We start from the raw sequence: 22,632 nt of genomic DNA, 5'->3' as shown, positions 1-22,632 counted from the left end.
TTCTTGTTTTTAAATATTTTACAGACAGAGTCATAAAATGATGTATGTTCCACATAAAATAAAGTTTCATTTGGCATAGACTGGAGAAATCTGGCTTTGTGTAGGTGAAATTTACCCAACAGACACAGCAATTTTATTACGTTATTAACTTCCTTATTTTTTACATTCAACATTTAAGAATAAGACCATACTTTCAGTAATGGTGATCAAAACTTTATGAGTTTATAAACTGTAGATAGAGCAAAGACGGTTTAGTAGCTTTGACTCCACTTCCCATCAGCCACCGGGCGCGTCGTGTCCGCTCCTAAAATGGCGCCGTGTGGAAGCAAACAGGAAACGTGTGTCTGACTGTGTGTGTGTGTTGTGTGTTCAGTGTGTTTAGCCTTCTCCTCCTGCTGCTTCTTCTCCTTCACCGACCCCTGTCCGGTACCGACTCATGGCGGCGTCCAACTCCTCCCTGCGGGTGAACCGGGACCTGCTGGACCCGAACTTCGAGAGCTACCGCCTCTCCCTGGAGCCGCTGCCGGCCTACACCGTGCCGCTGGACGCCGGTAGGAGCCACAGCAGCCACTAGCTTAGCATCAGCACCAGCACCAGCATCATCATCATCCAGTGGGGGGTCATTCCTATGTTCCCACAGCCTTATGTTCCCACATTTCTAACTTTTGTTGTCACTGAAAGTTAGGCCCTATGTTCCCACAGTCCTTTGGTCCCACCATTGGTTGGGTTTAGGCAATGAAGAAAAGAGTTGGTTAAAGCAGAAGTAAGCGGAATGTGTGTGTTAATATTAGTCTTAAATAGTTGTATCTTCCGACAGCAATCACTTCTATAGAGTGTTTGGTCTGAAACACGGGTCTGTCAGTCACTCTGCTCTGCTCTGAGCCGAGGAGAAAACTTTCCTTGTATCCTACAACCTTTATCCAATGAGGAGAGAGAACGGCATAAAGGGGCGGTCCTCTCTGTGTGTGCAGCCAAGGGATGCGCCTGAATGTGGTGACGTAGGGACGAGGACCAATAGATCCATGATGAGGGCGGGGGCTGCTAACTCCATCGGCTGACAAGAAGTTATGGTGCGTTAAAGGCAGCCCGTAACTCGTGTTTTTCCAGTTCGAGTTCCAGTTCGATCTGGTACGAGTTCACGGGTCGGAAGTTACGAGTGGCCGTTATAGTGACTTTCACAGGTAAAACAGGTCGGAAAAACACGAGTGGGTTGCCTGGAACGCTACAAAGTCGTAAATTGTGACTTGAAGCTGTAATTTACGGTTTCAAAAGCCTGCCTGGAACGCAGCATTAGCCAAAACGACCGGATCGCTTACTTCTGCTTTAAGTTTACCTGCCAGACACAAGATGTATCCTAAAGTACTTCACTATAGTCAATCGTAGGCATTTGTATTGTACAAAACAGAACCCTGATACTGTATGTAGCTATATATAAAAAAGTAACAAGCCTTTTTGGGAAATGTAAGGAGTAGCCTACAAAGTAAGTAGCCTAATATTTGCGTTAGAAATGTACTGAGTAAAAGTAAAAAGTTGTCAGAAAAATAAATACTTCTAAAAGTACAAAGTACCTGAAAATTCAACTTAAGTACAGTCACAAAGTATTTGTACTTAGTTACTTGCCATCACTGTCAATCTGTCAGTGTGAGCACAGAAAACTAATCAAATCAAATGATTATTTCCTATAGTTTATTAAAACTCCACAATAACAACTATTTCCTGGTTCCAGCTTCAGTTACAATAAGTTAATTATAAGGAGCTTTTATCACATTTCTGAAAGTGAAATGGTTCATTATTCTGATAAATAGCCTATAGCCTAACGGTGGCAGCCATTTTTAATTTACTACTGATTATCATAATAACTGTAATTACTGTGATGTAAGACTATATAAACACAATGAATAACAACTTGATGTCCAGTTCACTGGAGCTGCAGTTTTGTTGTAATGAAGGTGAAAATGTGTCAGAATCATCATCAGTGTTGTGTTGCCATGGAGACACCCTGGACAACAAGTCATTTTCTCAAGACGTGACTGTTTGGTACCGGACCAACGAACGCCACATTGTCAGGTTTAGATCGTTAGGTTATGTATATATATAGCCTGTACTATACATATACTCTGTCTCAGACTCAGCTGACAGGAGCGACTGACTGTAGATGATGCGTTCAGGGTCCAACGTCTCTGAGGAGGAAACGAAGCATCACAGATTTAAAAAAAAGAAGAAGAAAAAGAAACAGGAAGTGAAGAGAGAGGAAACATGATGTCACACTGATGAAAACTTAAAGGGACATTGTGTAGGAATTCCTCCCATCTAGCGTTGCGGTTGTTTATCACAAGCAACTCAATCGTATTTTTCATGCTGCATTCACGTGAAATTGGGCAGACGGCAGACGGACGACAGCCGCTGCACGTAACGGCATAAACAAGCCTCTATGTAAACAAGTGGTCACAATATGTTGTCATGGCGATGTGGTATTATTTACCTGACCCACGTTTTACCGGCTTTCTCTGGACTTCTGTGACTAAAATGACATCTGGTTTGTTAGCGACGGCCGTCTGCCCGACTGCAGGTGAATGCAGCATCAGTGTAACGCTCCATTCCTCCTCACTGCGTTACCGCGGTGACTTTTCACAGACGCCACCTCCACCTGAGCCGACAGCTCCGGTGTCTCCGCTGAGTTTCCGTGGTTTCCTACCATCACGCTGCCACTGAACGTAACAACATGGAGACACCACATGGCAGCAGCACCGAGCTTACCCGCTCCATGGAGATATGAATGATATGAACGGCTCATTCAGAGCTGAAAGGAACACTTCAGTTTGTTGATGCGGGGGATTACTGGTTAGGGTAGCAAAGGGGTGGAAAATTTCCAGTAAATTTCTGGAAACTTTCCAGAAACTTTCCATGGGAAGTTAAGATGGGGAATTTTTTAAATATTCCAAACTGGAAACTTTCCATGGTAATTATGGGAATTACTGGGATTTTATGGGAATTAACTGGAAATTAGGGGTAATTTAAACAAACTGTATCGTATCCAAACATAAATGTAAATACTTTGTTTTGGCATAATCAGACATCCATGCAAAATAATACAATTAAAAAACATTTCAACAGATTTATTTGTGAGTAGAACTTTATCAAGTTTTAAAGGGACAACGAGGAGTTTTGGAAAAGCGTTTTCACACTACATTTATGAGCCTCCGCGCACCGTGAAATTCTTTGACCGGCGCAAGACGGACTCATGTTTTCATTCATCAAGAATTAAAGTCAGAGGTTTGAAGACGATCACATACCGTCGTAGTTCCGACCATAAACGGAGATTCAGCGGCGTTATTCTCATGACTCGCCACGAAACCGAAAGTAAAGAAACGCTGGTCGGCTCGACCAGCATTTCCACCACCACTAATAATAACAAAATAACGATAGAGATAAAATGATATATTTATCGAAAATGGAGCCATTAACAAGTGGTAACGTAGATTCATCCACATTAACGTGAGACTTTTTATAACCAAATAGAAACTCCTCGTTGTCCCTTTAATTCTTGTCTGAACAATCAATTCTTTTACTGAACAACAAAAACATGAATGCTGAGTAAAATATTACACCCCCCCCCCACCCAATCAAAAAATAAAATGCCCGTTAATTCCCATATACTGTATTCCCGTTAATTCCCATGGAAAGTTTTGAACTTTGAAAATTCAGATTAATACTGATTAATGAAAAACATATTTTTGAACGACATCATCGATTTTCGTGAATAGATAACAGGAGAAGTTACACAATGTCCCTTTACTGTAAAATCTGTGTTTCTTATTCACTGTGATCCAAACACACGGTCATAACACCTTCTCCTCTCCTTCCTCCTCCTCCTCCACCTCCCCCCCCCCCCCCCCCCCCAGCGGTGGAGGAGGTGCAGCTGAAGGACTCCCTCTACACGCTGCAGCACATGCAGGCGTTCGGCATGTACAACCACCTGCACCTGGACCCCTGGTACGAGGACAGCGTCCTGTTTGTGGACAATAAAGGACGAGTCCTGAGTCTCACCGTCACTCTGGTCAGTTCCTCTTTCATTCATCCTCAGTCCTCCATCCTGTGTTTCTATTGGTCAGGACTCTGATGATGTCACTCACTCTGGGATTCAGAAGTGACAGTCAGATGTTTCACAGGCTAGAAGACAAAGACAGTCAAACTATAAAATGTAAAAATAGATAGATTGTTGAGGAAAAGAAGGAAACAGAGTTTATACAAAACCAGTCATTAAAACCCTGCGGAGGAGAAAAGAAACAAACATCGCTCCACATTTTCATATAGTAGTTAAAATGTGTCTTTAAAGTTACTAAATCACTCGATGACCTGAGAAGTTGAGTTTAGTAAATTTTAAAGAAGAAGGAAAAAAAAAGTGTTTATTACTGAAGCTGTTAATGTCTGTGATTCACCAGCAGGAGGCGATAAACACAAACCGATGCTCATCTATAGAACAGCTCTATCATAAAGTCAATGAATCCATAAATTGATCAATGAGCTTTGTCATACGGAAAATTCCACCAGGCACTTAGTAAATTAACTGATTAAATTAACTGATTAATTGTTCATTTCAGATTAATTGATGAAGAGAAAAACAGTTGAATTCATAATAAGTAGTATGTTAGTTAAAATGTGCATGTGTGTTAATTAAATCCTCCTTTTGTCATCAAACTGCTTCAAAAACACAAATAGGCTTTAAGAAAATTAAACTCAACAAACTTCACTTTGATTATTGACTACTGATTATTGATTTTTTTTTTCCTGTTTAGAGACTTAGACTAAGAGATAATTTATTGATCCCAAAGAAAATTCAAGTAGTAGCACACATAAATAATAAGGCATACACATAATATAAAGGCATGGTAGAGTAAAAAAAACAAAACAAAGAGAAGTAAAGTAAGAAATATATACAGACTATATACATCCATATAAATTATGTACATCAATATGTTATGAGATTAGAGCCACAACAATTAATCAATTAATTAAACTTTAATCGATTATTAAATTAATGATCAACTATTCTGATAATCTAATAATCAGTTTGAGTAGTTTTTTTAAAAGAAAAAAAAGTCAAAATTCTCTGATTGCAGCTTCTTCAATGTGAATATTTCTGGTTTCTTTGTTCCTTTATGACAATAAACTGAGTCTCTCTTTGGTTTGTGGACAAAACAAGACATTTGAGGACGTGGTCTGGTGGTTTGGGAAACACTGATTGATGTTTTTAACATTTTTTTTAACATTTTATTGACCAAACAACTAATTGATTAATGGTTGGACAGATTAATCGATAATGAAAATACTTGTTAGTTGCAGCTCTAGATGAGATAAAATACTAATATTAGAATACATAGAAGAAACTGTGTGAATACAGCTGCTGTAGTTGTTGATGAAGACGCTTCCAGTCTCTGTGTTTAATCCCATTCAGGTGTCTGTTCTGTTCTGTTCATTCGGTTCTGCTCAATCTGCTCTCTTGTGTCTTTCACCTTTAATAAAAACAGAAAACAACTCGGATTTTATTCTGGGCTTTTAACTGTGAAAGGTCAAATGAACACAGCTCTGAAGCTAGTCTGACAAACAGTGAACATTTTTGAATACAAATATAACATATTGGTGCAAAAACATAAGCACGGTGTGTTTCATAACACAACTTATTTAGCCTATACAATTATATTATATTATGAATCTATAATTTGGCTTTTTTGTGATTAGTGATGTTAAATTGAGTCTGTAGCTTCCTCTATAAAAACCAAAAAACATGTTTAACCTGGTCTTTCTGTCTTCCTTTGTCTCCGAGCGTCTCCATCGGGTTTCACCTGTAGAGAAGAAAGAAAACACAGGTTCAGTTAATGTTTTCAGTGCAAATGTTAACAGGACTCCATTAGGATGATATCATAATTAAATAAATAAAAAATACAAATGTATGGCTCAGAACTGTAAGATTTTTTTACTTTCATATAAATGTCTGATCCACGACCAAGAAGTTTTAAAAAAATCATCTCCGTGACCTTGTTTCATCTGAAGCGTCTTTTATGTCTCAGCTCGTGGCCGTGGTGATGACAGATAATTGGAGCCACATCAGAGTTTTAATGTGTGAGGATGAAGATGAAGATGATGATGATGATGATGATGATGATGATGATGATGATGATGATGATGATGGCGGCGGTGGCGTTGGTGTCATCACGCCGTCAGGTTCTTCTTCTCTTCACCTGCATCATTAACAGACTCTTTATGGAGATGCGGCCGCTCGCATCCTAATTACAATCATCACACGCTAATTACGGCGCCGCGCGGCCTTTTGTGTTGGGGGGGGGGGGGGGGGGGGGGGGGGGGGGGGGGGGGGGGGGGGGGGGGGGGGGGGGTGAGGGGGGGGGGAGGGGGGGCGGAGCTGCAGAGGAGGCGACCGCCACTTTATTAACTAACAGCGGACAGAACGGACACGGAGGAGAAACTGATCTCAGAGCAGCAGCAGCAGCGACGTTAGGTAGTGATATAATACACAGAGTCAGCGTCGCCACGGCAACAGCAGGTTGTTAGGCTGCTGTCACATGGACACACACACACGATACACACAGGACAACTTCACACACTGATCCAGCTTTTATTTTGAAGGTGTCTTCCTGCAGCTTTCAACAATAAGAGCGTGACGGAAGTGAAGCTCCTCAGACCTTCTCCTCCTTTTTCTCCTTTTCCTCCTCTTCCTTCTTCTTCTTCTCCTCCTCCTCTTCCTTCTTCTCCTTTTACTAGCTACTTCTTCTCCTCCTCCTCCTTCTCCTCTTCCTCTTCCTTCTTCTCCTCCTCCTCCTCTTCCTTCTTCTCCTCCTCCTCCTCCTCCTCCTCTTCCTTCTTCTCCTCCTCCTCTTCCTTCTTCTCCTCCTCCTCCTCTTCCTTCTCCTCCTCTTCCTTCTTCTCCTCCTCCTCCTCCTCCTCCTCCTCTTCCTTCTTCTCCTCCTCCTCCTCTTCCTTCTTCTTCTCCTCCTCCTCCTCTTCCTTCTCCTCCTCTTCCTTCTTCTCCTCCTCCTCTTCCTTCTTCTCCTCCTCCTCCTCTTCCTTCTTCTCCTCCTCCTCCTCCTCTTCCTCCTCCTCCTCCTCCTCTTCCTTCTTCTCCTCCTCTTCCTCTTCCTTCTTCTCCTTCTCCTCCTCCTCCTCCTCTTCCTTCTTCTCCTCCTCCTCTTCCTCTTCCTTCTTCTCCTTCTCCTCCTCCTCTTCCTCTTCCTTCTTCTCCTTCTTCTCCTCCTCCTCTTCCTTCTTCTCCTTCTCCTCCTCCTCCTCCTCCCCCTCCTCTTCCTACTTCTCCTCCTCTTCCTCCTTCTCCTCCTCCTTGTTCTCTTCCTTCTTCTCCTCCTCTTCCTCTTCCTTGTTCTCCTCCTCCTCTTCCTTCTCCTCCTCCTCCTCTTCCTCCTCCTCCTCTTTCTCTTCCTTCTTATCCTCTTCCTTCTTCTTCTTCTCCTCCTTTTCCTCTTCCTTGTTCTCCTCCTCCTCCTCCTCCTCCTCCTCCTCCTCCTCCTCCTCTTCCTCCTCCTTCTTCTCCTTCTGTGGCGTTAAACCGAGTCTGTAAAAGTCGTTTGATTGGTCGATGACGTGTTTCACTGTAGTTTAGTGGCGGCCATCTTGGTTTCAGGTTTCACAGAAACGTGAACATTCAGATGAAACTCCTGTTCCTAACGTGTGTGTGTGTGTGTGTGTGTGTGTAGGACACGGCGCTGGGGAAGCCCAGAGAGGTTTTCCGTCTTCCCGGCGAGGAGGAGCAGCAGGAGGAGGAGGCGGAGCGTCTGTGCTGCCCCTCCCTCAGTCTGACCTCGGCCACCTGGGCGGCGCTGTCGGACGGCGCCGGGAGGCTCCTCCTCCTCCGCACGGGGAAGAGAGGAGACGGAGCGCTCTGCAGGTGGGAGGTGGGTCACACACACACACACACACACACACACACACACACACACACGATACACACACACACACACACACACGATACACACACACACACACACACACACACACACACACACACACACACACACACACACACACACATAATACTGATCCATGTGGAGGTTACCTGAGTCACAAGTTCACACCTGTGACGTCACGACAGGTGAAGAAACTGGTGACACGACCTGGGAGTCACTGAGGAGGAGGAGGAGGAAGAGAGGGGGGGGGGGGGGGGGGGGGGGGGGTGGGGGGAGAGGAAGAAGAGGAAGAGGGGGAGGAGGAAGAGGAGGAGGATGAAGAAAATGAAGAGGAGGGGGAGGAGGAGGAAGGGGGGAGAAGAGGAAGAGGGGGAGGAGGAAGAGGAGGATGAAGAAAAAAATGAAGAGGAGGGGGAGGAGGAAGAGGAGGAGAGGAAGAAGAAAAGGAGGAGGAGGAAGGAAGATGATGAGGAGGTGGAGGAGGGAGAAGAAGGAGGAGAGGAAGATGATGAGGAGGAAAAGGAGTAGAAACAGGAGGAGGAGGAAGTGCAGGAGGAAGAGGAGGAAAAGAATAGGAGGAGGAGGGGGAAAGAAGAGAGGAAAGGGGTGGAGGAAGATGAAGAAAATGAGGAGGAGGAGGAGGAGGAGAAGTAGGGAGGAAGAAGGGGGAGGAGGAGGAGGAGGAGGAGAAAGAGGATGAGGAGGAGGATAAGTAGGGAGGAAGAAGGGGGAGGAGGAGGAAGAAAATGAAGAAGAGGGGGAGGAGGAAGAAAAGGAGGAGGAGGGAGGAAGATGATGATGAGGAAGATTAGGAAGATTAGGAGGAGGAGGAGAAGAGAAGGTGGGGGAGGAGGGAGAGGAAGAAAAGGAGGAGGAGGCGGAGGGAGAAGAAGGAGGAGAGGAAGATGATGAGGAGGAAGAGGAGTAGAAACAGGAGGAGGAGGTAGAGGAGGAAAAAGAATAGAGGATGAGGAAAAGAAGGGGGAGGAAGAAGGAGGAGGAGGAAGAAAAGGAGGAGAAGGGAGGAAGATGAAGATGAGGAAGATTGGGAGGAGGAGGAGAAGAGAAGGTGGGGGAGGAGGAGGTATAGAAGGAAAAAGAATAGGAGAAGGAGGAAGAGGAGGAAGATGATGATGAAGAAGAGCAGGAGGTGACTCAGTGATCTGATATTTGATGCGTTTGCGTCTCATTGTTTTTAATAAACTGATCCTGGAGCAGCTTCGTCTTCAGCTCAGAGCAACAAATCCTGTAAATACTGATCCTAGTTATTAAAGGGATAGTTCAACACTTTGGTACTGATCCTAGTTATTAACACAGATCAGATGGTGACATCATCACAGGTCAGTGAACGCACCACGACGGTCCAACAGCAGCTTGTCGTTGTTTTCTCCTCCTGCAGCCTCTGTTCAGTGAACGCACCGCGGAGCCGTTCACCGTCGTCCACAGCGTCTCTCACGTCCAGGACGGCGTCCACAGCCTGGACGTGCTGCTGCTGCGCGTCCAGAAGGACCCGCAGGAGGAGGAGGAGGAGGCGAAAGGCTCCGGCTTCTCTGTGGCCCTGGAGTGGATCACCGTGGGCAACGCCGCAGCACACGGTGCGTTCACTGACCCTCACTGCCCACGTTTACATGGGCTTCTTTTCTACTATCTGGTTATAACCTATGTACGACGGAGTATTAGGCCCATTGACAAATAAAAAAATCACAAACTTCTAGAGTAAAGTCGTAAATTTACGACTTTACTCTAGTAATGTTATGACTTTATTCTCGTAGGAAATGTACGACTTTATTCTCGTAAATTTACGACTTTATTCTCGTAGGAAATGTACGACTTTATTCTCGTAGGAAATGTACGACTTTATTCTCGTAAATTTACGACTTTAGTCTCGTAATGTTATGACTTTTTTCTCGTAGGAAATGTACGACTTTATTCTCGTAAATGTACGACTTTATTCTCGTAAATTTACGACTTTATTCTCGTAATGTTATGACTTTTTTCTCGTAGGAAATGTACAACTTTATTCTCGTAAATTTACGACTTTATTCTCGTAATTTTTACGACTTTATTCTCGTAATGTTATGACTGAAAATTCTGTTCACAATCACACACATTCATCTCTTTCCTCAATGACGTAGTTTTGAGACGTTCTTGTCGAAATTCACACAAGATCCACAAACAAATGGCTCATGACTCACACAAAGCCCGCCCTCCTCCGTGATCCACAAACGCTGAATCACACTTCACACATAATTTTCAGTTTTACAAATGGCTTTTTGTTTTGTTTTTTACAAATGGAAAATTATATATTTACAAGTACACATCTATTTGTAAAAGCCAAAATACAAATTAGAAATTTGAATTTGTGTATAGGAAAACACGTGTGCAAATCAAGGAATGTTTGTAGATCGCCCTCTGTGCATTTACAGGTATTAATGAGACAAATCTAACCCCATAATAATCTTTCTGATTGGAAATTCCAACTTGATGTGAAATAAAGTGGTCTGATTAAAACCTGTGTGTTCATGCATCGAGCAGTTAATTAGAATGAATTCACAGTAGAAGAAGCAGCTTTTCCTTCTGTGATCCTCTGATCAACATGGATCTGTATCGTGTGCTGCAACTGTTGTTTCTGGTTTTCCCTGTAATGAAGCTGCTGTTTGTGTTGTATCTTTTGCTCAATATTATTAATTCCTGCGTTATATTTCACGATGAAAAAATATTAGATAGTATTAAAAATACAGTTAAAAGCAAAGTTTACTTCATTTATAATATGTAATGTTGCACCTTTAGACCACAGGGGGGCGTTTTTTGTTTAGCTGAGTTGAGGAGAGAGAAGGTCAAAGTTTTCCCAATCGACGCAGTTTTATTCAGATCTGCATTTTATTCCTTTTTTACACCGATTATTTGTGTAGCATATAAACATGGGCACTGTGTGTTGTTGTTGTTGTTGTGCGCTGAGCGTGTCGCACATAACGAGTGTGAGTCAGAGTTTGGTCCAGATTCTGTTGTTTGTCTCACTCACTCACTCACAACTGCTGCATAATAATGAACCTCTGACGGGACGTTAGTCATAATCTGCCGCTAATGAAATGTAATTATTGTCTCTCAGATCAGATTAGAGAGAGAGGGGGGGGGGGGGGGGGGGTTAAAGACGCTGCAGTTTGATTCTGCATCAAACTCACACATCTGAGTCACACACACACACACACACACACACACACACACACACACACACACACACACACACACACACACACACACACACTGTGTTAGTGCAGCAGTTCAACAGTGTCGACACTTAAAACACAACAGGATTCACAGCATCATGACGTGTTTCCTGGTACGATTATTGTCAGAGAAATAATGGCGGTATTATACGGTCTACCCCTCTCTATCTCTTTCTATCTATCATACCCCTCTCTCTGTCTCTTTTTTCTCTCCCTTTCTTCTTTCTTATACCCCATTTCTCTGTCTTTTTACTTCTCTCTTTCTTTATTTCTACCCCTCTCTCTCTGTCCTTTTCTTTCTTTCTTTCTTTCTTTCTTTCTTTCTTTCTTTCTTTCTTTCTTTCTTTCTTTCTTTCTTTCTTTCTTTCTTTCTTTCTACCCTCTCTCTGTCTTTTTACTTCTTTCTTTTTCTTTCTGTCTACCCCTCTCTATCTCTTTCTATCTACCTCTTTCTATCTATCATACCCCTCTCTCTGTCTCTTTTTCTCTCTCTTTTACTTCTTTCTTTCTTTATTTCTACCCCTCTCTCTCTGTCCTTTTCTTTCTTTCTTTCTTTCTTTCTTTCTTTCTTTCTTTCTTTCTTTCTTTCTTTCTTTCTTTCTTTCTTTCTTTCTTTCTTTCTCTCTCTGGCTTTTTACTACCCCCCTCTATCTCTATATATCTACCACTTTCTATCTATCATCCCCCTCTCTGTCTCTTTTTTCTCTCTTTTTCTTCTTTCTTTCTTCTACCCGCTTTCTCTGTCTTTCTTTCTTTCATTCTTATTTTCTTTCTTTTCCCCTCTGTGTAAATGCAATGATTTACATATAAAAAATTATAAGAATTATGAACAGATGTAAAATGTAAAAACAAGAGGTGTATCTCATGCAGCCAGTGTAGTAGTGTGGGGGGTTGTTGGGCGAGTCCAAGTCATTTTACGTATTTCAGCATTTTATAAAATAGTAATGCAATAGTTACTTTTCCTGGTAATCAGTTCCTTTTATAATGTAACTCAGTTACTTTTTGGGGACGCTCTCACTGTGACGGAGTGGAGCTTCATTAAAACACAACAGGATCCACAGCATCATGACGTGTTCCTTGGTCGGCTACGATTATTGTCAGAGAAATAATGGCGGTATTACGATTATCACGATTATTATGCATTGTGTTAACTCAAATATTGTCAAAATATAATAACATTACCAATTCTTTACACAAAATAAGTTTTATTTTAATCTTTTCAAGTTTATTTCAAATGACATGCTAACATTTAAATTCCTACCAATCTAATATTATGTTAGGTAAATGGACCAGTAATACCGTTTAATGCCGCGGTTAATTGTGAAAACAAGTAGCCTAATCATGACATCCCCAATAATAATAATAATAATAATAATAATCAATAATAATAATAAACTGAAGCTGCACATGATTAAAATCTCAGTGTGTGTGAGCTCAGCATGACAGAAGCTGCAGTCTGAAGGTAAAATGAGCCTCATTGTTGTTTACTGTATTTGCTCCTTCTGTGTTGCGTTGCTACGGAGACGCCGTGGCAACAGATCAGATTTTCTCCTGATGTGAAGAAACAAAAACGAAACAAAAATCACTTAAAAAATGTTTCTCAGTGAAACTGGGAAAAAAAGACACAGAAACGCAGAAATGACAAATATCTCATGTTAATATAAATGATATAATAATAATCAGATGTTTTTAACCAAAGTGTTGAACTGGTGTCTGGTTTTATAGGATCAGATAGATGGATCATTGCATGAAAAACCTGATTATATCATTTAAAATATAAAAATTAAACTAATTAATTAAAAAATGACTCAGTAAAATAAATGTAGCTGTGTTGGACAGATGTCACTGTAACGACTGTACATTCATCCGACAGGTGATTATTAAAGGATCCTCAGTGTGTGAACATTTGTTTTTTATTATGGATCTTGAGTCTGACATGATGACAATGATGATGATGGTTGTCCAAGATAAACAACAGAAAAATGAATAAATTAAAAAGATAAGAAGATAAGAAAAAATAATCGCAACAAGTCAAGACAGTAGAAAAGAATAACAAAAAATGGGAAAAATTTAAGTTTGATCAAATATTGAGTAGTTACAACGGAGTATTAGGGCCACATTGAGAAATAAAAAAATCACAAACTTCAAGAATAAAGTTCTAAATTTACGACTTATTCTCGTAATGTTATGACTTTTTTCTCTTAGGAAATGTACAACTTTATTCTCGTAATGTTATGACTTTTTTCTTGTAAATTTACGACTTTATGCCCGTAAATGTACGACATTATTCTCGTAAATTTACAACTTTATTCTCGTAAATGTACGACTTTATTCTCGTAAATTTACGACTTTATTCTCGAAGTCTGTGTTTTGTTTTCGTGGCCCTAATACTCCGTCTTATAAGTTTGATTAAATATTCTTTTCTTTTTTTAGCACTTTTCTGTCCTGCTGTTTGTCGTCATGTTTTGTTTTGTTCTGTTTCGTTTGTGTGTTTTTGTCATTGTAGGTTTCTAAATTTGTATTTCATTGTCTGTTTCCATTAAATAAAAAAAATAAATAAAAAGATAAGTATCATAAATAAGTCAACAATTAATTAATGATTACAATTAAAGCAGAAGTAAGCGATCTGGTTGTTTTGGTTAACTTCTTGTCAGCAGATGGAGTTAGCAGTCCCCGCCCTCGTCCCTACGTCACCACATTCACGCGCATCCCTTGGCTGCACACACAGAGAGGACCGCCCCTTTATGCCGTTCTCTCTCCTCATTGGATAAAGGTTGTAGGATACAAGGAAAGTTTTCTCCTCGGCTAACAGCAGAGCAGAGTGACTGACAGACCCGTGTTTCAGACCAAACACTCTATGGAAGTGATTGCTGTCGGAAGATACAACTATTTAAGACTTATATTAACATAAATATTCCGCTTACTTCTGCTTTAATGGAAACCGACAAGAAATAATAAATCTTTAAGTGTTAAATAAGTGTGTGTGTGTGTGTGTGTGTGTGTGTGTGCAGGTGAGGAGAGGAAGTACGAGGTGAGGAAGAGGAGGCTCCTCCGGGGGAAGTCGGTGCCTCACTACGCCGCCCTGGAGCCTCGGGGCCGCGGCCTCGTGGTGGCGTCAGAGAAACCGTTCGTCTGCACGCACGTGGACGGACAGAAGGTGGAGCAGCAGGAGGCGCAGCCGATGGAGGTGGAGAAGACAGGTGGGTGACAGGAGGAGGAGACAAGAGGAGGAAAGAGGAGGAGACAGGAGGAACATCTGGAGAAAAGCTTCAGAGTCAGGAAGGAAAGGAGCTAATTGATAACTAGATATTGATTATTAGTTATCAGTTACAATGTTCCAATAATGGCGCATTTCCACTAGCTCGGCTCGGCACGGCTCGGCTCGGCTCGGTTTGGTTGTGTTTCCATTACAACTGAGTATCACTAGTGCCGCCGTGACGTCATTTACACGGCGCCGAGCAACGATCTAAACTCTGTAAATATATAACTTTAGCAACATTTGAAACATTTTCAGGCGAGAAAGTAGTCGTTTAGATCCCCAACGTGTTGAAAATCTGACTAAATACCAGCTGTTTACAATTTTGTTCAGACGAAGTCAGCGTTACTAAAGCTAGCCGTAGTGAGCAACGCACTTCCGGTTATTTTCACAAAATAAAATACCCGTTGCCTTTTATCATAAGGAAAGCCATTACGATAGAATTGGTGCTTTTACTTTGAAAACAGGAAGTGAACCTACCCTCACTGTAGCTAGCTTTAAACCGCCGTTTTGACCGCTCTCGTCCCGTTAACGGCATTTAACCGTTCAATATGCCTTACCGGAGAGTGTTGCCAGCTCTGAGATCGGCCTGGTTCATTGTAAAACATTTATTTATTGATGTAAATGTGGTGTTTTCTGTGCGTACAGACCCCAAGGCAGTGCTGCTCTTCTGTCTAACCACAAACAAACTTCTGCTACAGCCACAATTGTTAGATTTCATCAATGAGACCAACATTTATCCCCTAAAAAGAGTTTAACCAGCCGGTGGTAAACCTCTAAAAGCCATGGGGTAAGTTAATTAGCGGTCGTTTTCTCCCCGGGGTGACGGTGGTAGGCTGGCCGGCGGAGCACGTCAGGAGCCGGGCTGCTGCCTCTGTGATGTTGCGGTCGCTGCTCGGACCTGGAGCTTCACTTCTCCGAAAAACATCGGGGCAAACTTCTAAACAGCCGTCGTTTGGATAAACTAACCGCACATGGGGATCTAAACAGTTACTTTCTCGCATGAAAAAATATTAAAACTTAATAAAGTCACATAGGTAATAACAGGCTTCAGCAGGAACATTTCTGTTGTCGGTCGTCGCTTCCAGTGACGACACTCATCGGCCAATCAGTGGAAGGCAGTCGGCTGACGTCACGTTTTAGTAACGCTTCGGCTCGCTTGGAACCAGGGCTGAGGTGATACCAAAAGTTTACCTGGTTGCAGGTACTGCGTGCTAGTGGAAACACGCAAATAGCGCCGAGTCGAGCCGAGCTGAAGCGCTAGTGGAAATGCGCCATAAGTGATGTCATGACTCTTGGTGACCTCTGACCTCTGACCTCAGACCAGCTGCTGCTCCTCCCTCCTCCCTCCTCCCTCTGACCTTCACCTCCCTCTGACCTTCACCTCCCTCTGACCTTCACCTCCCTCTGACCTTCACCTCCCTCTGACCTTCACCTCCCTCTGACCTTCACCTCCCTCTGCTCCAGACCCCGTCTACTTCTGGCAGCAGACGCCTGATGACATCACCGTGAGCGTCCGTCTGCCCGAGGGCGTAACCAAGGACGACGTGAGGTTCCGGCTGACGGCGGACAGCGTCTCCGTGGCGGTGCGGGACTTCCCCCCCCTGCTGCAGGGACAGATGTTTGCAGCTGTGGACCCCGAGGCCAGCGCCTGGACCTTCACCGACGACAACAAGAGGTTGGTGTGACGTCATAGATCCATATAAGGAGGCGATGAGTCACCTGACGCTGCTGCCCAATGACACGGCAGAGCCACACGGCCGCCATCTTGGCTCAGTCTGCTCCCTTCCTCAGAGCTTTAAGCCTCTGGAGCTTCTTTCTTTCTTTCTACCCCCTTTCTCTGTCTTTTTACTTCTTTCTTTCTTTCTTTTTTCTACCCCACTCTATCTCTGTTATCTACCTCTTTCTATCTATCACCCCTCTCTCTGTCTCTTTTTTCTCTCTTTTTCTTCTTTCTTTCTTTCTACCCCACTCTATCTCTATCTTATTTACCTCTTTCTATCACCCCCTCTCTCTGTCTCTTTTTTCTCTTTTTCTTCTTTCTTTCTTCTACCCCCTTTCTTTCTTTCTTTCTTTCTTTCTTTCTTTCTTTCTTTCTTTCTTTCTTTCTTTCTTTCTTTCTTTCTTTCTTTCTTTCTTTCTTTCTTTCTACCCTCTTTCTCTGTCTTTTTACTTATTTCTTTTTCTTTGTCTAACCCTCTCTATCTCTTTTTCCTCTCTTTTTCTTCTTTCTTCTACCCCATTTCTCTGTCTTTTTACTTCTCTCTTTCTTTATTTCTACCCCTCTCTCTCTGGCTTTTTACTTCTTTCTGTCTAGCCCCATCTACCTACCACTTTCTAGCTACCATCCCCCTCTCTGTCTCTTTTTTCTCTCTTTTTCTTCTTTCTTTCTTCTACTCCCTTTCTCTTTCTTTCTTTCTTTCTTTCTTTCTTTCTTTCTTTCTTTCTTTCTTTCTTTCTTTCTTTCTTTCTTTCTTTCTACCCCTCTCTCTATGTAAATGCATTGATTTACATGTTTCCTGTCTGGAGGCACTGAACGACTCGTAACCATCCAGAGGCTGAAGGAGCCTCAGTCTGTGAATCCCCACAGGACGGAGACGACCTCGAACACAACACGCACTCGGGGACAAATAAAAGTCCTGCAGACGGGCCTGGGAGGGGCGGAGGGGCAGAGGGGGCGGGGCCTAACTGCCCGCGGCTGTTTACACCTGCGGGGATGTGACCTGTGACGTCGACGGGTCAGAGAGGAAGAGACGGTCACAGACCAGAGCGGCATTTTTATGCAAATGTGAATGACTGATGCATCCTGGGTAATTTAGGGGCAGCGCCCGGCATTTTTAAATTGCACTCATATCAGTGGCTTTTTGTGTTTTGATGGAGTGTAGACTAACTAACAATCAATTTGAATGTTTTATTTTTTGTTTCTTTTGTAGCACTATGTCTCATAATTATTTTGACACCCTCTTTGAAACCCACCGTTCACGCTATCTTGAAAAATTACAATTAATTAATCTACCGGTCTATGCTCATTTAGCCTCCCACAGTGATCAATGACCCCACACAGTGGCCAGAAATGTCTGACCCAGACATCTACACGTATTTGGTCGAATCACCGGGGAGGTTTTGGCTAAGTGTTGTCTGTAAGCCTGTTAATAGCCAACTTTTTGTTAGTTTGTTAGTTTGTCAAGCCAGTTAGGCTGAACTTTTCAATGGAGGGATGCCGGGCGCTGCCCCTAACTTACCCAGGATGCATCAGTCATTCTCATTTGCATAAAAACGCCGCTCTGGTCTATGGTCACTCAGTGATGTCACTTCCTGCTCGTTAACACCTTCTTCATGTCGTTCTCTGATGCTGCGTTCAGGGTCACGTCGTGTTTCACAGCCTGGTTGTTAGTGAGAGAGACAGAGTTCACCTGTTCACCTGTTCACCTGTTCACCTGTCTGCGTGTGTCTCTTTTCTTTGTGAGGAAAAACTCAGATTTATTTTTAGTTTCTTATTCTATCTCAGTTTTTCTGTGTGTGTGTGTGTGTGTCGGTGTGTCTGTGTGATGTTTTCCTGTTCTCGTCTTCGTGTTGAAGCTGTGACACTGAGGAGAAAAATAAAAAACCTCCAGATCAGAGAGAAGGAGGACGAAGGACGAACAGCGACGCTCCTCTACCTCACTAACACAACAGCCTCCTCCTCCGGCTCATGGTCGTCTTGTATCCCTCCGCCACACAAACTAGTTCCTAGTTCCTTCTGGTTCATCCACAGAAAATATCAACAACCGTCTCAACACTTCAGTTCAGTTTAATGTTACATGTGTAGAACCAACTCGTGATATTATAATAATAATTAAGGGGAGACACTACAGGTGAATAGTGCAAACATTTTATTATCACCATGAAACTTAACAAGTTTATCACTCACATTGACAAATATTTTTTGTATTAGAAGTTTTGTCAACTTTTTTGTTTAAATATGTAAATGAGGCAACATCTAATGAAATATGCGCTAATTTGCATACTGAAATCTGAACAATGGATAAAGCTTAGAGTCAGAAGTTTTTACAGAGGAGGATTTTGGATATCTCTTTTTATCACTCTGTAAATGAGAAAATACTGTCACCAGCCCTAAAAAAAAATCTAATGTCTCTTCTTGTCTTTTTAGTAATAAAATGTTGTATAAATGAGGCTGTGAATGATATATCAACAGTTCCCTCTGTAAAAACCTTCAGAATATAGAAAGGGATCAAAGTGGAAGGTTTGGTGTCTGTAAGTGCTGCTGAAGTAGAGATTTCTAACTCAGAGTCTGAGTCTGGAAAACTCTTTCTGAGAAAACGGCCTTTAAAGACTTGGACTGTAAAATTACATAGATTGTTATTGTCAATTGTACTTTTACGATTGGTTGCGGATACGAAGGAAATTACAATTTTTGGAGACAAAGAGACAAAATGAAGTAAAATAAAAACCTTAATGTGGATTTTTCTACCATTTCTTTTGACTTTTCTGAAAGAATACATGCTATGGAAGAAAAATCTCAGAATTGACCAGTGCATGAAAAAACAGTGTTTTTGCGTGTAGTGTCTCGCCTTAACACACGTTCTATGGAGGCTGGTTTTATAACTAAAGGTCACATTCACATCGCTCCGTCCTTTTGTCTTCATTCCACCTCCAGGATGAATACATTCAAACCGTCATGTGATTTTTAATTAAATTCTAATGTATTCCTGTTTTTCAGCTTCGTTTTCATTCTGACACTGACACACACGTGCTGCTTTCAGGGCCCAATGTAAAGAACGACACTGTGCATATAATAATTACTGCCGGTGATTAAATGAGCTGTGAAGAAACAATAATTAATTATTATTATGTCATCAGTTTGAGTTTCATAATTAAAATAATAGCTAACAACACAAACAAACGTTAACGTGGCGATAAATCAGTTTTAATCTGTGACAGGAAACTGGAAATGGAATTATTGCTTACTATTTGTGTGTGTGTGTGTTTGTGTGTGTGTGTGTGTGTGTGTGTCAGCCTGGAGTTGACCCTGCAGAAGCGCAGTGCGGGGGCCGTGTGGTCGGAGCTGGTTCTGGGCGACCGGAGAGGAGAACACGTGATGAGCGAGGAGCAGGCGGCGCTGATCCACCAGAGACTGAACCACCTGACCGCCGACGACCTGGTGAGGCCCGATGATGTCATCATGCTGAGTGACATCACACCGAGCTTAGAGGCGGACCAGAGTCATTCAGCTGCAGCATCGAGCTTGTTCATATTATATGTATATATATATATATATATATATACTATATATATAAATATATGTATAAAATATGAACAAGCTCAATCCTTGTTTATGAGAACAGTTAAACAGGAACTCTGTAGGATTTCCACCTTAACTCAGCTCCATGTGTCCCTTGTCTCCACACAGGGGTCCTTGAGAGGGTTCAAGGGGGTCCCCAACTTTTTCTTGAAATTTTAACACATTTTCCTAGAATTTTTAACCCCCCCTTTTTTTCTTGAGAAATTTTTACCACTTTTTTTTTTTTACTTTCTAAAAATTTCATAAAAACTTTTTTGGGGAAATTTTTTTTACAGCTGTTTTCTAGAATTTTTTTTTTTTTACTTTTTTTTTTTTTTTGAAATCTTACCACTTTTTTCTAAAAAAGAAAAGAAAATGAAAAAAAAAAAATACAAATTATATACAGTATATTTAGAATTTTTACCACTTTTCTCTCAACAATATTTCCAAAAATTCATGCCATTGGCCCTAAACTGAACGTACGTTATGTTATATTATATTATATTATATTATTATGTAGTTGTATGTGTGTCTATATTGAGCTGCTGTCGTCACAGACTCCCTCCCTCCCTCCCTCTCTCCTCCTTCTCTCTCTCTCTGACTCACACATGAAACTTTCATGAGTTCGTCTTCGTCTCGTTTCCTCTGGAGATTCTCATGACCTTCTCCACCTTTTCATTAACCCCCCCACCCCCCATTCCCCCTCTTCATCCTCCTCCTCCTCCTCCTCCTCCTCCTCCTCCTCTTGTCTCTGTCACTTTCCTCTTCAGCTGCTCTGAGTCTCTCTCTCCATCTTCCTCCTTCCTCTCTCTCTCTCTCTCTCTCTCTCTGGAGTCGCTCTCAGCTTCATGTTCAACACTGTTTTCAGCCACTTCCTCCCTCACCCCCCTCAACCCCCTCCCCCCTCCTCAGCTTCTATTAGCATCATCCGGCTCCACTTGAACCAGCTCCTCGGCTCAGATCGGCTCCTTGACATGCTAATACATGCAGGAGTGGCTCTAACTCTTCTTCATCTTCTTCTTCTTCGTCTTCTTCTTGTTCTGTGGTGTTCCTCAGGGCGGGGGTCTTGACGGGGACAAACCTCCCTGTAACTCTTCTTCCTCTGTGGTGTTCCTCAGGGCGGTCCTGACGGGGACAAACCTCCCTGTAACTCCCAGGAGCTGGAGGACTGCGACGGCTTCCCGGAGGACAGCTCCAGCCTCACGCACTTCGACGGAGAGACTCTGAGACCCACTCAGGTGGTGAGTAGCCCTGCCCACTTTCTCTCTCTAGCTCCGCCCCCAGAGGTGTAGTCTCTCAGGTATACTCAGTATACCCAGTACAACAAAACTATCTAACTAAAGTAAATGTCAATGGTTCTCAAGTGGGAGGGTTGAGAGGAGAGAAACTCTACAATTTTTTTTTATTTTTTTACCAGTTTCTTCTCAATTTAAAAAAACACTTTTTTTTATTATTGTTTGACTATTTTGTTGAAATGTTACCACTTTTCCTAGAATTTCTTCGAGAAATTTTTACCAATTTCTTCTAAAAAATTTTAAACTTTTTTTTTTTTTTCTCACAAATTTGACCACTTTTTTGAGAAATTTTCTGTAGGATTTCCACCTTAACTCTTTAGGATTTCCACCATAACTCTGTAGGATTTCCACCTTAACTCTTTTTTTGTTGATATTTTACCACTTTTCCTAGAATTTCATTGAGAAATTTTACCAATTTTTTCTAAAAAAAAAAAAAAAAAAAAAAAAAGCAAAATTTTACCACTTTTTTCTAAAAAAATTGTAAACTTTTTTGTTTATTTTTTTTAAATCTAGTTTATTTATTTAACATATTTATTCATTTTGTCTCAACAGCAACATGACATATACATTTCCTTTCAGTTATATTGTTTCCCTTTTACAGCTGCGCATCATCTTTACACTTATATTCAAGAATTGTGTAAGAAAACAGTTCATAACTATAAAATTCAATATTTATATATATATGATAAGATGATAATAAATAAATAGATAAATAAGCTGTTCCTCTATTAAATATTGATCTTCTTTCAAATTCCTGCCTTGTGCGGTTTGTAGCCACAATACATGAGGGTTTATTTTTTTTACATGGTTATACTTTTGCCACGATACCGGCACCTTGACTTCTGCTGTGCACGGGCATTTTTCTATTTTTAGATAAATAAACAAATAACAAGAGTTTGAATTGGTTGTTTGGACTTTCTAACAGGTTTCCTACAGTGAAGCAGGTCTGAGTCTGTTTCCTCAGCTGCTCCGACGACGTTTTCAAATCTCTGCCTCATATTTTTCATTTATTCCAGTTTTTTATTGGTTCAAGGTGAGAAACGACCACATGTGTTCGATCAGGTTCATTCAGGTCGAGACACCAGAACTTCCTCCTGTCCTTATATGGACGTGAGGAAGTGACACGCTGTCTTCTTTTTTTTTTAATGCTTTTTAAAACAAAATGAGCACAAAGAGCTAAATGAAAACTCTCCGAGCCGCTGACGTCGTGTGTGTTTAGAAAACAGAGAATAATGAGAATAAGTTCATGTTTTCATATTTTTCCCCTCTTTTTACAAAAAGCTCCATTCAGGAGTGTGTGGACATTAGTGCAGGTCACTTTGTCTCACTCCCACTGGACGGCATGTGTGTGTGTGTGTGTGTGTGTGTATGTGTGTGTGTGTGTGTGTGTGTGTGTGTGTTGAACCTTTTCATGATGTAATGAAAGGCTGATAATGAAGACAGAGACAGAGGGAAAGAGCTGCAGCAGCTGATGGATAAAAGCTCTTTATGCTGCAGACGGAGGAGAAGCTGCAGCCTGACGGACGTGAAGGACGACTGTTCACATGTGCACCAACATGTGAGAGTGTGTGTGAGAGTGTGTGTGTGTGTGTGAGTGTGTGTGTGTGTTCCCTCCTCTTTGTGTCACCTCACTGCTGCA

General features: G+C 41.9%; 1 protein-coding gene across 1 annotated transcript in view; it reads left to right on the top strand.

Annotated features, from left to right (window-relative positions):
• The first annotated feature begins 324 nt into the window (after positions 1 to 324).
• The window catches only part of nudcd1 (NudC domain containing 1), a 33,887-nt gene continuing 11,579 nt past the window's right edge, over positions 325 to 22,632 (top strand). The window contains exons 1-8 of the mRNA XM_083981460.1: positions 325 to 551; positions 3,903 to 4,057; positions 7,725 to 7,922; positions 9,334 to 9,529; positions 14,173 to 14,361; positions 15,885 to 16,095; positions 19,434 to 19,578; positions 20,817 to 20,939. Coding sequence (XP_083837586.1) covers positions 437 to 551; positions 3,903 to 4,057; positions 7,725 to 7,922; positions 9,334 to 9,529; positions 14,173 to 14,361; positions 15,885 to 16,095; positions 19,434 to 19,578; positions 20,817 to 20,939 — 1,332 coding nt within the window. The 5' untranslated portion in view covers positions 325 to 436. The remainder of the gene's footprint in view (positions 552 to 3,902; positions 4,058 to 7,724; positions 7,923 to 9,333; positions 9,530 to 14,172; positions 14,362 to 15,884; positions 16,096 to 19,433; positions 19,579 to 20,816; positions 20,940 to 22,632) is intronic.

The sequence above is a fragment of the Trachurus trachurus genome (genome assembly GCF_905171665.1).
Source record: "Trachurus trachurus genome assembly, chromosome: 11".
In the NCBI taxonomy this organism is placed as follows: Eukaryota; Metazoa; Chordata; class Actinopteri; order Carangiformes; family Carangidae; genus Trachurus; species Trachurus trachurus.
Note: the sequence above shows the minus strand (reverse complement) of the source record. Positions and strands in the feature narration are given on the sequence as shown.